At 26.0% G+C, this 17,491-nt stretch overlaps 2 protein-coding genes across 6 annotated transcripts in view; one reads left to right on the top strand and one right to left on the bottom strand.

The window, feature by feature from the left end:
• Nucleotides 1–90: 90 nt before the first annotated feature.
• Nucleotides 91–17,491, bottom strand: part of LOC102677790 (exostosin-3) — an 18,810-nt gene continuing 1,409 nt past the window's right edge. Inside the window, exons 3-27 of one of the 3 annotated variants that reach the window (XM_006613851.2) lie at nt 17,270–17,437; nt 16,653–16,813; nt 16,390–16,553; nt 15,991–16,323; nt 15,636–15,905; nt 15,239–15,550; nt 14,991–15,147; nt 14,724–14,911; nt 14,492–14,646; nt 14,199–14,416; nt 13,873–14,107; nt 13,563–13,813; nt 12,340–12,599; nt 11,367–11,824; nt 11,094–11,262; nt 9,152–9,390; nt 8,756–8,824; nt 3,190–3,730; nt 2,239–3,080; nt 1,960–2,175; nt 1,675–1,885; nt 1,327–1,583; nt 852–1,256; nt 675–779; nt 91–555 (exon numbers count right to left, since the gene is read on the bottom strand). In XM_006613851.2, the coding sequence (XP_006613914.1) occupies nt 451–555; nt 675–779; nt 852–1,256; nt 1,327–1,583; nt 1,675–1,885; nt 1,960–2,175; nt 2,239–3,080; nt 3,190–3,730; nt 8,756–8,824; nt 9,152–9,390; nt 11,094–11,262; nt 11,367–11,824; nt 12,340–12,599; nt 13,563–13,813; nt 13,873–14,107; nt 14,199–14,416; nt 14,492–14,646; nt 14,724–14,911; nt 14,991–15,147; nt 15,239–15,550; nt 15,636–15,905; nt 15,991–16,323; nt 16,390–16,553; nt 16,653–16,813; nt 17,270–17,437 (6,489 nt within the window). In that variant the 3' untranslated portion in view covers nt 91–450. Of the gene's footprint in view, nt 556–674; nt 780–851; nt 1,257–1,326; nt 1,584–1,674; nt 1,886–1,959; nt 2,176–2,238; nt 3,081–3,189; nt 3,731–3,823; nt 4,061–4,207; nt 4,629–8,755; nt 8,825–9,151; nt 9,391–11,093; nt 11,263–11,366; nt 11,825–12,339; nt 12,600–13,562; nt 13,814–13,872; nt 14,108–14,198; nt 14,417–14,491; nt 14,647–14,723; nt 14,912–14,990; nt 15,148–15,238; nt 15,551–15,635; nt 15,906–15,990; nt 16,324–16,389; nt 16,554–16,652; nt 16,814–17,269; nt 17,438–17,491 lie in introns of those variants that run through there. The other 2 variants (XM_031509591.1, XM_031509592.1) reach the window with 2 other exon arrangements.
• LOC102677516 (DCN1-like protein 1) lies at nt 4,763–15,803 on the top strand. 3 transcript variants are annotated; one of them, XM_031509593.1, is made up of 5 exons: nt 4,763–4,947; nt 5,475–5,688; nt 5,782–5,950; nt 6,037–6,250; nt 15,377–15,803. In XM_031509593.1, the coding sequence occupies exons 1-5, from the start codon at nt 4,945–4,947 to the stop codon at nt 15,392–15,394; spliced, it is 618 nt and encodes a 205-aa protein (XP_031365453.1). In that variant the 5' UTR covers nt 4,763–4,944; the 3' UTR covers nt 15,395–15,803. The 3 variants fall into 3 exon arrangements, with proteins under 3 accessions (XP_031365453.1, XP_006613913.1, XP_006613912.1); XM_006613850.2 differs by lacking the exon at nt 15,377–15,803 and adding an exon at nt 11,673–11,804; XM_006613849.2 differs by lacking the exon at nt 15,377–15,803 and adding an exon at nt 6,431–8,246 and having other exon boundaries at nt 4,764–4,947.

Here is a 17,491-nt window from a genome sequence, read left to right as displayed (position 1 = left end):
TATATATATATATATATACGACATAAATATATACATTTCAATAACTTATTTTTTATTTTCCTATCTGGTGCATCGTAAAAATAAACTCAGTTTTGTAAATTAATTTATTACGCTTCATCGTAAATCGTTAAAATCGGTACGATATACGTTATGTATACAACGACATAAAAAGAGTTCGTACTATATTTTATATTCTCTATAATATATGTATACAATCGACAATCTTTCATCATTAAATTTTACTATAAATTTCAAATGTGCATTTTACTCAATCATGTACATTGATAAAAAAAAAGATACAATAAAAAAGTAAGGACAATAAAAATTCTACGATATTTGTTTCACATGTTAATATACTTCATAGGAAATTCAGTTAAAATGTTATCAAAATCATGTAAATTCTATCAAGTAATATTTACTTGTATGTTAATATTTCTATTTCTTTTCCTTTTATATAAATTTAAAACATTTCTGTTTGTCATGTGGAATTCTCGTTTTAAATAATATTGAGTCAGCTCGATATTGAGTATTTAAAAGAGGCATATATCCAAAAACCTGAAAGTATTAGAATTTTTACAAAATATTTATCATAATTCACTTCGTATTTCATTTTGGACATATATTTAAAATTGTAAAAAAAACTTAGAATATAAAAATAATAAAACCTGATTTACCTGAGAGAAGAAATTGATGCATTTGTGCCTTTCTTGAAAATGCGTATCATCTTCCGAAAGAGAAACAGGACAACCAGGACATCTAAAAGTCCATCGAGATGTGACCTAAACATAAGAAAAATTAATTACTAAAAGCATTCCGAAAATAAATATATTGTATATATATATTATAATCACTTTAACAGGTGGTTTTCTAGTAAGATGAGATATCAAAAAATTCATAGCAATATCTTCGCAATTCATATATTCGTCAACTTTGTCCCGAATTGCTTGTGGTAACCAATGTGTATATAGATATGTATAATGTTTATGAATAAATGCAGCACCAGTTAAAACCATTGATAATTCGCATGAATAATTAGAATTGTAGTTCCAAGCATTGTGATAATTCTGGTCCCATGCATGAAAGCGACCGGGAAATCCAACAACACGATCTCGATGTTCTCTCCATACTCTGAATCCGAACATAATTTCATCATGTCGTAAATGAGCATCGTCGTCTACTGAAAGAACAGCTTCCGTTTCGATAGCATCAAATGGTAGAAATCTATTATTTAAACTGTTCCTTGGAGCCTTGATTACCTACATACAAAAAATTTATTTAATTTTATTCATAAGAATAATATACTATAAGAATTCTAGTAAAACTTACATGAATTGGTACTCCAATATCAGGCCATTTTAAATCTTCCATAGGTGGTTTTGGACTATTCCATACTACTAGAACTTTATTTAAATATGGTAATCCATACAATCGGGCCAAAGAATTTATAAGAACTTGTTCTCGTTCATATGTTAGCATCACAATTGTAAATTGTTCTCTGGGATAATTTCCGCCTAGAGCTTCGCTAAATTCCTTACCCGCACCTCCAGCACCTTTACCAATCGGCCTGAATCCCATTTCAGAACCTGTGATTAGTAAATGTTTTAAATAAAATTTTTATTTTAGAATATTATTTTAGAATTTTAGAATATTATTATATGTTAAAAATTGATTTACCAAGAAATTTTGCATCGCTAGGAAGGACGGTATCAAAAGGTAATTGCGGATATAAATAAAATGGATCCACCCAATCATTCCAGATTTCATGACCCTGAAGTAACATTGTAGTATAATTTCTTTTAAATGCAGGAGATGGATAAGGTGGTTCCAGAGGTCCTAAACTTTCTTCTGCTTCTGGTTCAGCGATAATAGTATCAGATTTTAAAGGCTAACAAAAAAAAATGAAATTATATGCATGATATAAAATATATCAAATCATTTTATGCTATAATATATATTTACCACAAAGCTTTCATTAAAGACACTTGGACTGGCAGTTTGAGGTGCTGGCAAAGGTGGTATACCGAGTCGATCTCTAATTACAGCTACAATAGTATCTACCGCACCTTGAGCAGTACTTAAATAACGTTCCCATATTAATCTACCTTGTCTACGCATACTTAAAAGATCAGTGTCGAGAACCGCACGTAATAGAAAATGCATTTCTGTTACCCTGGCCTGAAATTCAAAACAAATCTAATAATCAAAAGCAATATTATATTAAAAATATCATATTTATACCTTTGGCAAAAAGATAGCTGCTCGTCTCCAACTGATAACTTCACTATAACTTAATAAAATTTGATCACCACCTAAAAAAACTGGGATAGAACCCGATCGTAATGCTTCATATAACCTAGCCTGCATAGATGAAGTGGTTACAAATGATGTATTACTAGGAGCTAAAATTAAAACAAATGTTGATTCTTTTAATATAGCTTTCCTTGAAGAATCTGTTCCACATAAAGACCAGTCAAGTATTTCTACTACATTTTTTTCTTCAGAGGCTGGTATACATTCAAATTGAATGAAAAATTTATCCAAAGTTAATCCTGTACTCATATCTTTAAGATGTTGTATAATAAAAGCATCCAAATTATTTTCATCAATTGTTAATTTTTCTATATCTATATCTGCATCATCAATTTGATGTGTCATGGTAGTAATTTTTGGAGATCTCATTTCTCCTTGAAAAGATAATAAATATTTTCTTCTTGCTGGCAACATCTGAGCACATTCTTGCCAGACATCACCACCTGGGGGTCCTAAAATTGGTGGGACAACTAAATCAAATCCCTCGCGAAATTGATTTCTAAAGAATGTGGATTGTACTATTATAGCTCTTCCTGTATCTATTCCACTAAAAATATCACCAGATTCTACAGATAAATCTCTACGCGCTAAATTTAATAAAATATGATTTCTGCCATCTCCACCCCAATATGGGAGTGCATGTAATTTTTTTACATCTATAGGTTTACGAAATTTTTTGTCTACTTTTTGTTGAATAGAGAGAGCTTCCCCTATGAGTACTATATATATACAAGCTTCAGCTGCATTTGTAGTGAGATGTGGATTATATCCTGTAATAAAATAAAATAAAAAAAATATATAGATATTAATATATATACATTATAATTATAAATTATTATTTATGTTTTAATTATTATAATATTTAATATCTATATATACCTAATGTTTGTTTTATAGTAGTTTTTAAAAATCCATCAACATCCCATCCAGAATTTACTACAGAATACTGATCAGGATCATACAAATATACTGGAAAACCACTAGTTAATGCACACCGACTGTGATCAAAACAATTATACATTCTACATGAATGTGATACAGTATTAGGTAATACTACAGGAACAGAATTCATTAATATACGTTTAGGTGGTGCTAATTCTGGTGTATTTCTTTCCACTGCTTCTCTTTGAGCTACTTGTGCTTGTTCAACACTGATCTTTAATCTATCAAGATCAGTTTGTTGATGCAATAATTCTTGTTTTAATTCATCAATTTTTTGAGTTAAACTACTAACTTCAACTTGAAGTCTTTGCCTCTTTGCACTCAGATCCCTAAGTTCATTATTTACAGAAACTTTAATACGCAACATTTCTTCTATTCTCATCTTCAATTGAGAAGCCTTCATAGGAGTAAAATCTTCAAAAGCCTCCAGTGTGGAGAATGTACGATAAATATCTTTATCTGGGGAATCAGATTCCACCTAAAAAATATATATAAAATTTAAGATTTTGAATCAATTATAACATAATTCTATTTATAATTTATAATTTCTATTTATGTCCAAAAACAATACCTTTGATAAATAATAATGAGTGAATAATGGTACAATGAATAAAACAGCAGATGTTAACATTATAATTCTAGATAATTTAATATGTGTTATCCAATGACAAATTTCTCTACCACTTCCATTTTGATGGTATAATGGAAGTATTTCAAATATACTTCCTCCCATCATGTTATAGATCATTCATGTTTATTTAAATTTCAAATTAATAAACTTATTTTGTAATTGTTTAACAAATTCCTGCTAACACATTAAGAAGATATTTATCATTAAAAGAAACACACAATCTTATATTTAATAGTTTTATTTCACATAGAATATTAACATCTTTTTATAGTAATAGTATTTTATAAATATCAGAATTATAATATTAATGAATATATTTCTTACCAAAAACATGATAATTGTAGAATTTTTATTGACATTATTGATCAATAACCTAAAAAGAAGATATCCTTTTTTCACATATTTTAAAATCGCAATCGAATATCGCTATAAATAAATCATTATAATATTATTATAAAAAACTCAATAAGTACATTTTATTTTATATATACACATTTTTATAAAAAAATAATTCATTCACATAAAATACGTAAAGAGAATTGTCAAAATCACAATAAGATCAAAGAATCACATGGAGACAGCAATTTAAAAAACAATATCAATATTAATAGTGCTATTTTTTCATTAATGTTTATTCATTCTCTTTTTGACGTATGTCCTTGTAACTTCGTATATGCATTCATTTGCGTGGGCCAATATTTACGATAGCGTTTTGTTGTTATTTCATGAAGACTTCATCCTTGACTTCTACCTAATACAAAAAAGAAAGATTTCGTACCGATGCCACCCGACGTAAAACAGAATCACGTGACATTTTCGATGTTTTTTTATCTTATTATGTCGTAAAATGTAGTATTTAATAAATTAAATGTAAATATTTTAAATAACCCGCGATATTGTTCTCGAAGTTGCTTTCCTTTGGCAACGTCTGGTGGCATTGCTTATAGTCTTGTTGGTGTATTTGCATTTCTCAGGACCTTCACAGAACATGCGCATGTTCATGTCAAGTGTAGTGCAAAGGAAATAATATTTTGGCTTTCGGGGGCCTAAAATTAGCTAAAATGGTGAGCTCTTAATAAATTTACGGATTATGTTAATCCAACGATCTTTAAAAACAATTTTGCTAAAAAAGTATATTTTGCTTTTTATGTTCTCGACAGTGTATTAAAAAATGTTAAAATAACCTATCATGAGTCAACGTTAATGTTCCCTTTTGCACTAAATACAAATCAATTTCGTGGCATATCTTGTGACTAACGACTTTGTGAAGAAGTGCATGAATTTTTTATTGCAATAGAATACATTGTTATTTAGAAATTTTCAAATTTGTTAATATTCTTCACTGAGATGTTACTCAAAGTAGTAACAATAAATCGTAATAAAATCTTTGTTTATGAGTTCTTTTCGAAGTTGATTTTATTGTTACAAATAAAAAGAAAATTTATAACATTATAATGTATATATATAACTTTGATAATAAATTATTTATTTAATATAATATTTAATATTATATAATAGAAACAGATTATAAATCTTTCTTATATTAATCTTCAGAATATATGCACAATAATGTATCTAATTTTTGTTGCAGCATAAGTTAAAGTTCTCACAAAGAGATAAAGTAAAGAAATTCATTACATTTACACATACTGGAGAACAAACTGCAATATATTGTTTAGCACAAAATGATTGGAAGCTAGACTTGGCAAGTGATAATTATTTTCAAAATCCTGAGGCATATTGTAAAGAACCAAAAAATACAGTAGATAAAAAGAAATTAGAAATATTGTTTAGTCGATATCAAGGTAATTTTATGATTCATTTTTTTTATATGTAATAATAATACATATATAAAATTAAAAATATGTCCATAATATTTAATTTCATAATTGAAATAGATCCAAATGAACCTGATAAGATTACAGCAGATGGAATAATGAAATTTTTGGATGATTTGGATTTAAGCCCTGAAAGCAAATTAGTATTAATAATCGCATGGAAATTTAGAGCAGAAACACAATGTGAATTTACTAAAGATGAATTTATGAATGGAATGACAGACTTAGGGTAAATCAAATTTTTTTAACTTTGTTTTAAAATATTTAATTTTGTTTTATATTATTTTAATATAGTTTTTTAAAATTATTTTCTAGTGTTGACAGTATAGATAAATTAAAAGCTTGTTTAAGTAGTTTAGAAAATGAATTGAGAGATCCTCAAAAATTTAAAGACTTTTATCAGTTTACATTTAATTATGCAAAAAATCCAGGACAAAAGGGTTTAGATCTTGATATGGCTATTGCTTATTGGAATATTGTATTAGATGATAAATTTAAGTTCCTGCCTTTATGGTGCCAATTTTTACAGGTAGGATATTTAATATATACATACATATATATATTATTCATATATATATATTTATATATATATATATATATATATATATGAACTTCTTACATAATATAAATATTGATTAAGCCTAAAAAGGAGGCTTCCATATTGGTTAGGTAAATATTATGATACAAAGTAGTTAACACTATTTTTTAGGAACATCATAAGAGGTCAATTCCAAAAGATACATGGAATTTATTATTAGATTTTGCACTTATGATCAACCCTGATATGAGTAATTATGATGAAGAGGGAGCCTGGCCAGTACTGATAGATGATTTTGTAGAATGGGCACAGCCCCGAATTCGTCAGTCCCTCTAACATCTTTTTGTTACATCTTTAACTTCATATAAAACAAAGCTTTATTTATTCAATTATAAAATCGTATATTCTTCAAGTGAAACTTGATCATATTTTTCTGATAGAGCATCATTTTACTTTGTGTACAGAGTATATGATGATGAAGCAGGAGTATTATAATTGTTAGGATCAATCTAATGTATAATAATTCTCTCTTTCTCTCTCTATAATGTAAACAAATTTATATGTGTATATATATATGTATGTATATATATATATGTATATATACATATATACATATATATATATATATATATATAATTCATAAAAACAAATTGATTTCACAAATAATTAGAATTTCTGTATTTAATTCCAAAATTATAAAATTATTAAAATTTTACATAAGAATCCCATTATTATACATCTGTCTGTACAAAGTAATATGATGTATAATCAGTTTGTTCGAAAAAATAATAACAGTGAAAAATGCTCAATTATCGACTGTATTTGCAAAATCTGAAGAAATCGCTGACTGTGTTCCTTTGCACGAATTTGGCTTCAAAAGGAGAAATCATAAGAAAGATTCATTTATATCATTTTGTAGATAGTAATTTCTAGAAATTGCGTTGTTAAAAATTGTTATTAAATAAATTTTACGACACTCTACAGAACACTTGTAATATACATACAAAAAAAAAAAAAAGAAAACACAGAGAGAAAAATCTGTATTTTAAACAAAACGTTATTTCGGCACTCGTATACTTATCTTTTTTACTATCACCAATTTAAATGGTGACAGAAAAAGATTTGTTTCTGTTTTATTAGTAAAGAATAATATTTATATTGTAATTCTGAGATATAATAGCTGTTAGGGAAAATAAATTAAGAATTTTTTACAAGTTTAAATTATGGGTTTCATTTACAATTATTGCAGATTGAATATATTTTTTTATATCATAAAAATAATGGATATAAATATTTATTGGTTTCAAAATTTACATAAATCAAATGTATATCAAATTGTTAAGAAAGCAAACAACTGATGAATCCTCATAACAAATTTTTTGTTTATACTACAAAGTGTTGTAGTTATTAATAACATTTTAAGTTTTATGTTTTCTTTCTACTTCACAATGCAATGTGTGTGATTAATGCTTTTGTAGCTTAGCAAAGTACACAAATTTTCAAAACTACTAATCATTTTAATTTATATATAATGCAAAAAAATTACAGAAACATAATGTAAAGAAATATATATCTCTGCAACTTCATGGTTAACAATTAAGAAATCAGAACATTATATCTGTTTAGGTATACTAACATTGAAAGGTGCAAAGTAGAGAATTAGCAATATAAAAAATATGTCGTCCAGAAATTTTGGATTATATTTTATAAGAATGTTAAAACAGTTAAAATGAAGGTTCTGATATATGCATTCATTATAAAAGGAAGAGTCCAGTAAAATGTTGTCAAAAGTATGTTTGTGCAATGCAAAAAAAAAAAATCACAATGTATATTACATTAATTTAAATGATATTAAGAAAAATACGATTTTCAGATTTAAACTACGTTATTTTTTTAATATTTTATGCATTGCGCGAACATTAAAAGATTGTAATAGTTTTAGGAAAAAATTGTACATAATGTAAATAAATCTGTCAGTCTTAATCTACATAGTATGTGTAATTAAACAAAAAATACCGTAATCATTATATTATAATATTTAGTTTCAAACAAAACTATTTAAATATAACAGTAAAATAAATTTTTACTGTTATATAAAATAAATTTTTAAACTTTATATATAAATTTTACTTTTTTTTTAGTATTTTTGTATAGCTTTTAAAATATTTACATATGCACACTTAAGTGTGTAGAAAAGTAAGAATTATTTTACTAGATTATTGTTCTCTGCAATGACTGCCACAGTTGCATAAAGGATTACAGCCACAGCATTGTGAATTGAATGGATATAAAAATGCTAGCTCATATTGATTTGCTTCTGTATTGTAACATTCATTTAATATATCCTCTGTGTACCAATTGCATAAATGTTCCAACTTGTCTATAGTTGTCTACATTATTTTTTTTACTATTAATATGACATGCATTACTATCATTTAAAAATATTGCAATATTTATTAAATATCAGTCTTGTTATATATAATTATAAATCCTTACCTGTGCAATAACTAATCCCCGATTTGGATTTACAATTGTACTATGACTATGAGAGTCAAAAAATGTTACCTATAGACAAAACTTTCATGAAACAAAATTTTTATAGACTTCACAAAGTTGTTCTTACCATATTTTCTTGAAATATGAATAGTACTGTACGCCCACAGGTAATAAGAAGCATAAATAAATTCTTAGATCTTGGTGCTAAATACCATTTATGTAAAAAATCATTTATATGTTGGTATAAACCGTTTTGAATCCTTTCATAAAATACTTGAAATGTCTATAACATAATTGATATGTTTTAATATGTCAATATATCTTATGTTATATAAAAACATTTTAAATCAGAAAATTATCAAAGAAAAAACAATAGAATATATGTTTAATTTGTACCCATTCTCTTAATAGATTTAAGTTTCTGCCTCCAAGTTTTAATGCTTCTTCTGTACTAAGATACGGATGAGAAACCAAACCTTTCTTAACAATCCATGCATGAATGTTATTACCTTCTATCATAGCTTCAGCTATGATAGCAATAAATTGAGGAGATTTTTCTATATTATATATTAATAATCCTGTTTGAGATATTCGTTGAGCAACAAGAAGACAAATCAGAGTACATGCTTCACTAACTAGAATAGAAAATTATATATCATTCGAAAAAATGAAATTAAAATATAAAAAAAAATTTTTTTTTACTTGTTTGTCCTGGAGGAAATCGACTTTGTGAAAATTCTTGATTATACCAAAGTACTACTACGCTATTTTTAAAATAGTTCTTCGTATACGAAGAAAAGTAAGAATTGAGTAATAGCGATAAGGACATAACTTTTCATGGAAACTTCAGTTGATATGCCATTTATTACTTGTAAATTTTATATGTGAAAGCATTTTTTCTTATCTTGACTTACAAAAGATTTCATGTTCCGTCTATTAAGAGCCATGAAGCTGGTCGAATAACGAATTTGTTTTTGAATTCACACAAATCAAATTAAAAAGTTATAATGCAATATATTTATGTACACACCTTCATACTGATAAAACAAAATTAAAATCTTATTACGTTTACAATATTGTATTCCGAAAACAAGATATTCTATTTCTTTTTATAAAATCAATATCTTAAATATAAATTTCATTAGTGCATTTATTATTTGTATCTCGATTTGTAATCGTACATTATTGGCATTCCACCAATGGTATGCGCAATGCGTGTTATTTAATTATTCTCCAATTATTGAATTTATAATATTTTTGTTACATTATGTGAAAAAATATGAATCATCTTTTACATTTTACATTCATTATAAAATTCAAATAGAGTTTGAATTATTTTATCTTTTTCATTATATACATCGGTTCATACTTAACACTTATTGCATAAAGTGAAAAAAATATCTGTTATATATAACACAATGACAACAAAAATTGAGTATATTGTATATAGATTTCACAATCACACAAGTCATGTATACAATTATAAATAACAGAATCCAATAAGATAAAGTTACTCTATGGATATAAAGAAAATACCTGTATGTATACATATGTATATATATATATATATATATAATATATATTTATTTACATTTAATATATTGTAAAAATGGAAAAACCTAAATGATTTCAAATGATACATATTATGTTAGTTGAAATGAGGTGTTCTCAAATAACATATTATTGTTCAAAGATTTTAATATCTAAATTTATAATAATTTCTATGATATTACGACGCTTCTTTCTTCTTTTGATGCGTTAAGCATCATAAAAATGCACTATTAGAAATAATGATACTTTTGATAATATAATCTTTCTGTGCAAGTACACATACATGTATTGTCATATTTTTTAACATTGTCCTTGATGCATAAATATTAGCAATGTGCTTCGATTTATTTATTACATATTTTATATTATTGCCATAATTTTTGCTTTGTGATTCATTAAAATTGATTAAGCGTGTTACGATTTCCATGAAATAAATCATATGTTGCAAGTATGAACATTATTTAATTTTTTATAGTTAAAAATTAAAATATTCTTCTAGAGTCACATTTTCTCTCTATATATATTTTTTAATATGAACAAAATTATATTTTGCTAAGTGTATAGTACACCTGAATGACTCACAGAAATATTTCTGTTGTGGAGATGCATTGGAAACTGTCTGATAGTTTCCCTTGTCAAAATATCAAATTGATCTTATCATACCTAAAAAAAAATAATTATATATTTATATTTCATGATATTTCATAATTTTATTTTAAAATCAAATAAATATTATTTACTATTGATCAAAACGATCTGAATGAAGGAGGATAACGTGATGGTATACTCGTATTAATATGACGTGATAAATGTTCCCATCCTAAGATATTTGCAAGTTCTATACATTTTTCATCAACTTCTTTTAATGGATGTTCTTCATAATAACGTAATAATAACTTTAAATAGCGACCATAATGATTATTAATATGGGCATGCCATAATGAAAGAGAAATGACCTACAAGTAAAAAATAATAAATATTTTAATTTTTTAAATATATCTTAATTAAATATGTAATATTATTTAATAAATAATGCAATTATAATAATAAAACTTCTTGCCTTGATATCAGTTGGTTCAGCAAATTTTTGTACTTCTTGCCAATGATGTGTTACACTATCTAATAAATGTTCATAGGATTGACGATCTCCTTCTCCTTTCTTTGCACTGTGTACATATAATCGCGATAATGCACACCCTTTTTTCACTAATGCTTTTATCAAACTAAACTTTTGTTTTTCCATAGTTGCCCTAATTTTTGTTGCATCATCACGTTGATCGCTTTTCAAGCCATAATAAGCTAAGAGTTTATCTTGATCAATATTAGTAATTACAGCATCTGCGACACTTATTATTTGATTTGCCAGAGAAACAGATTCTTCTGAAATGTCATCATGGGGTACATGACGTCGAGCTTCAGGAGAGTCCAAGGAAATCAGCATGGCAGTGTGAACAGGTAAATGATCCGAGAAGAGATTTTTCAATTCTCCATATAGTAGATTTGCATATTCACCAGGTTCTATTAATAATAATTTAAAATTAATTAATCTTTAATGTAATTACAAAAATACGAACATATATTTCTATTACAAATAATAGATCAGGCTTTTTGTAAATATTTGAAAGAAATTATGTATTAAATTATTTTTGTATTGAAATAATATTGATAAATATATAATAAATATTGTTCACTAATAATTTTTTTAATCATCACAAAGGAAGAGAAATATTAAGATAATTTATTTATTATTACATAGTCGTGCACATAAAACAAGTGAAAATATAAAAAAAATTGATATTATTATTATATTATTATTGATATTGATATTTAAAGAGGGTTTTAATAATAAACAATATAAGGTTTTAAAACAAACTTCAAAATTGACATTTTATCGCATTCTAATGACTTACTCGTAGAAGGCGCTATTTGTAGAATTGAAAACCGGAAAGAAAAACAAAATATTTATATGATGATAGACTTTACATAATATATAATTATACATAACTAACAAAATAAATGAAAAATCTGATTACCAAGTTTTGTAAGCCAACTGCATTTGAAATCCCTAAGTGCTTCATTATATTCATCCCATTTAGTAGGCTTTTCTTTGTTTGATGAATTGTAAGAACTACTGCTACTACTGCTGCTACTGCTACTACTAGATTTCTTGTTTGGTTCAGACAAAATGTATTTAAATGTGTGACAATCCACTTTTTTTCCATTATCATCTTTGCAAAAAGTCAATGTACCCTGTAAATAGCTACCACTTCCTAAGGTAATACCTCTGGAAACTCTTTAAAATAAAACAAAAAAATTAGTTTCTTTTTAATTACATAAACATTACTGATTAAGTATCTCACTACAGAAAAACAATGTATAACTAATAAATTAGGATGAAAAAAATGCACAACATTTTTGTATTTAAAGAAATTATTTAAAGAAGCATTATGTGTAAAGAATAAATACATATAAAGCAAAATTCAAACAATATGTAAAATTATATTAAAAATAACTGAAAAAAAAACTTTTTATAAGCCAAAAAAAGCCAATTTTATATAATTAATAATGTTGATTTTTTTAATTAATAAAATGGTGTAAATATTATATTTATACATTTGTTTAAATTATAAGCAACAGATAAATAAAATTTTCTAAAAATAATTTAACATAAATATTAAAAAAAAAATTAAAATGCTATGAAGCAATGTATAAAATAAAAATACATCTATTAAAATTATCTGCTTGAATAAATCAATTTTTTTTTAATCAAAAGCATGTAAATGTTTAAAAATGTTTAAAAAAAAATACTATAGACTTACTTGTTTTCAGAGCTGCAATGTGGGATAAAAAAGAAAAAAATTGAGTAATATTTTTAAAATATTTAATTTATATGAATAAAAATTAAAAAAATATAAAATAATAATAATAATAAAATTATTTTATATTTTTATTGATAAATATGAGAAAAAAATAATTAATAACAAATTTTAATAAGTATCTAATCTAACATGTTTTGAACATTTACATTTTAAATAGTGATGAAAATATTCATGCACCTTTTTTATTTGCATAAGAAAATAATATGCATAATATTAAGTATGCAAAATGAATATAGAATAACCTTAGAAAGAAACATATATCATATAAATTTTACAATAATTATATATCTTTTTTAACAACATATAAATAATAAAATTTGTAACTTTATTATAAATAATATGAAAGAGACAAATTTATTTTAAAATAAAATACTTACTTGTTTTCATTAGATATAGGAGCAATATATAAAGGAAGAATATGACCAGGTGGAACTGAAGCTGCTATCATTTTTTTGCCACCAATAATAGCTTGTGATTGACTGGCATAAACATCTAAATTAATTGGATTACTTAATTTATGACTCAAAAGAAACGGCATTTCTGTTAATCTATCAAGTAAATCTTTCTTTTCATGACGTATATGTATCTTCAAAGTATAATCGCCTTTTTCTATTTTTTGATTAGAATACTGTAATAAAAAATAATATTATTTATTTTTTAATATATTATTTTATAAAAATCACCTACTTTTGATGGATATGCATCTCCACAACAAATAAGTTGTTTATTACTGTCATATATCATCCACATTTGACTTTCATATTCACTTTCATATAATAAATCGCTAAGTAATGCTGCATTTGGAGTTATTTCAGTTGCCTTTGCACAATGGAAAGTATATGTTAATTGTAATTCATAAATTTGTCGCGAAGATGGAATAATATCTCGTTCTCGTAAAGGTGCAATCCTTGAATCAGTGGGCCTATCATATCAAAAAAGAAAATAGAACTAAATTAATTTATTTTCATTGATATATATATGCATATCTTGTACAATGTTTTTATTATACATACTTCAATATTTGTACGGATGATTTGAGACAAATACTAGGAACTACTTCTTCATTTCTAAGAGAACTTCGGACTTCTAAACGATTTATACCATCTCCAGATTGCATTGTAAGATTCCCACTTATCATACGAACACCATGAAATTCTATGACATAATCGACTAACATATCGCCTATATTTGCCCAATATTTTGCAATAACTAGTTCTAAGATTAATCCACCCTACGAAATTTTAATTTGATTTTTAAATAAACAAGAATTTAATTTATTAGAATATATAAAAGAAATTAGCAATACCTGAACAGCAAATGGATGAACAATTTCTGATTGAGAAGTAACAGTAAACAATTTATTAACTTCGAGAGTCTTACAGGAAAGTCGAGGTTTCAGTTGAACGCTATGGATCACAAATCTTCCAGTTTTATCTTTTTCTGTGCTCTTTAATCTAACCACTAAATCAGATCGTATTAATATTATTTATTTCATATATTCAATATTGTGCATATGAAATATTACAAAAAATACATACCCGCCCATGTTGCATCTTCAGGAACGAGAATAAAATGTCGATAAATTGTATTCGGTTTAAATAAAATATTTGTATAAGTTAAGTCTGGAAGGATCGCAGTTTTTGGCAGTGTTTGTGGTTGCACTACAGTTACTGGTATTTGGAACACTGGACCTTTTGCAACATCTGTTACATCATAAGCGCGGACACTATAAACGATAATTAATATTAATATTATACAATAAGATAAATATATACGATTATAAATGTTAATTTGGATATATTTACCTAGTTGTATGAACACCTTCGGGTAAATTGAAGCCATCGACTTTGATCGCAAATGCACGAACCATATTCATTAAATCAAGATGTATTGGAAAATGTACCCAAGATGCATCGCATACCAAAGTCAATTTCAAATTGAAAGCAATTTTGAGTGCTGGATCTATAAAATTCAAATATTATAATGAATTATATTTGTAATATCTTATATAATGAAATTATAGTATCAGAATAACAAATATATAAAATTATACCAGTATTTTCACTATTAAGAAATACAGGTTCAACAGTAATGGCATAATCTTTTGGCCGATCAATAATGCTGCTTCTCATATGAATTCCTTTAGCGTTATTTGGACCACAGTTAATGGTAAATCTTACATCTCTTTCAGGTACATCACAGTAAGTAATAAGATTATCAAATGCACGTTCAACTTGTAATAATCCTGAACCTTGTGCAAAAGGATCTAGATTTTGTATATAATGAGCTGTGTTTTCAAGTGCTCTTTTTATACTATATGGAGAATAAGAACAACCTTTGGCAACAAGCCCTGATATAAGTATTGCTACAATATAAACATTATTATTATTAACATATATTTCTCTTATTTATAATATTTTATATAATCTTTATAAAAAAAATCAATATACCAATAGCTCCAGTTACATGAGGAGCTGCCATGCTTGTACCATTCATGAGTTGACTTTTTCTTAAGGTAAAATTGGGAACACTAGTTATAGCTCCTCCTGGAGCACATACAGTAATTCCAGCTCCACCATCAATCATTGGACCACGAGATGACCATGTATATGACATACCAGGCATTTTTTCTCTTAAAGAATATTCAGCTACCATCATATCAGGAGAAACGTAAGCACCAACACTAATTACACTATTAGAACTAATATCTGGTGGTGTGCCTATATGAGTTAAAATGAATGAGATATATTATATATTAAGTTTTAAATATATATTTAAGATTTTCGAATATTCTTATCAACTAACCAATAGTACATAAAGCAGGCCCAAGATTACCAGCAGATGCTACCCATGTTACGCCATATTTATCGATAACTTCATTCATTAATTCTCCTATTCTTCCCGTATTAGACCAATGAGCATGTTCTCCATAACTCATATTTATTACATGTATTTTCTCTTTGTGTTTCATTACATGTATCATTGCACGTACTACTGCTGTTCCTGTTTCCATTGTACCAATACGGCCATCTCCAACACTTAATGAAATAATTTGAGCACCAGGAGCTACACCATTTAATTCAGGATTATCAGGAAAATATGCAGCCGCAATTGAAGCTACATGTGTACCATGACTTGCTGCAATAATAAAATTAATTATAAAAAAGAAGAAAGATTTTGAATTAAATTTTATCTAATACTTACAGCATAAACTAACAATTTCTAATGTATTTCCATCATCATGAATATTAATACTAATATTTAATTGATCTTCGGGTATAAGTGGTGCATACTGCCTTGTTATAGTGTATTCTCCTAGAAAGACACCAGCTTCCAAATTACCTTCTTCAGAAGTATCAATGCATGCTCTATAACAAAAAATATAAAAGATTAAATTAAATATCAATATTTGTAAAAAATATTTTAATACACATGGAAACCTAAAAATATCCTACATATATTTTTACCTCCAAACTTCACCATCATGAAAAACAATACAGTCATAAGTAGGTCCTACATCCGAATATTTTTTCTCAATATTATTTAATATTTCAACTCTGGCTTCAAGTTCCTCTTTTTCTAGTCTTTCTTTTAAAGTAGTTAATTGTGGATTCTTTGCTTCAAATTCCTATGTAGAATAGTTATATAACATAAAAATCAAATTGCTTTTTTATTTATTAAAAATTACATGTTCACACAATATTTGCTTATATTTTAATTAAATTTATTCTTTTGTATTTAAGCATACTATTATAGAAAAACATTGCATACTATTACATAATGAATCAATGACTTTACAATAGATCAAACTGCCAATTATAAATATAGCATTAGATACAGATCACTGTGACACATTGTGAAACTGGCCTCATTTTATTGCATGGTTCAACATACCCACAACAACCCTATCTTTGGATCAAATGGTCTAAAAGCCTATTTATTCTTATTCTTAAATATTAGTTATTTTAATATATATAAAATTAGTTTGTGTATAAAATATATAAAAATACTTTACAAAAGATTAAGATTTCCTATTTTTAATATATATATCAATATAATCAAAATGCAATTATCAATTATTTACTTGTAATTGTCTAGATGCTTCTGCAAGTGCAGATTTATGATTATTATCCCATAAACGTTTTTTTCTTTCTACTAATACTCTTTCTCTTAGTTTTCCTGGATATAGTGAATATAGATTTTTTATTCCAATATGATATTGTCCACTGGGATTTACCCAATTAGATGGAACCTAAAAGAGAAATAATTTCTTTGTTTATTTATAGACATATAATTATGAATAAAA

The sequence above is a fragment of the Apis dorsata genome, unplaced genomic scaffold (assembly GCF_000469605.1).
Source record: "Apis dorsata unplaced genomic scaffold, Apis dorsata 1.3 scaffold_163, whole genome shotgun sequence".
NCBI classification, from domain to species: Eukaryota; Metazoa; Arthropoda; class Insecta; order Hymenoptera; family Apidae; genus Apis; species Apis dorsata.
The sequence above is the reverse complement of the archived record's forward strand: the minus strand, read 5'-3'. Positions and strand labels throughout refer to the sequence as shown.

Excerpts from the sequence above, each read along its gene's own strand:
- LOC102677516 (XM_006613849.2), top strand. Across the intron at positions 5,689-5,781 it reads ATTGTTTAGTCGATATCAAG|ATCCAAATGAACCTGATAAG; the intron begins GTAATTTTATGA and ends TAATTGAAATAG. Across the intron at positions 6,251-6,430 it reads TATGGTGCCAATTTTTACAG|GAACATCATAAGAGGTCAAT; the intron begins GTAGGATATTTA and ends ACTATTTTTTAG.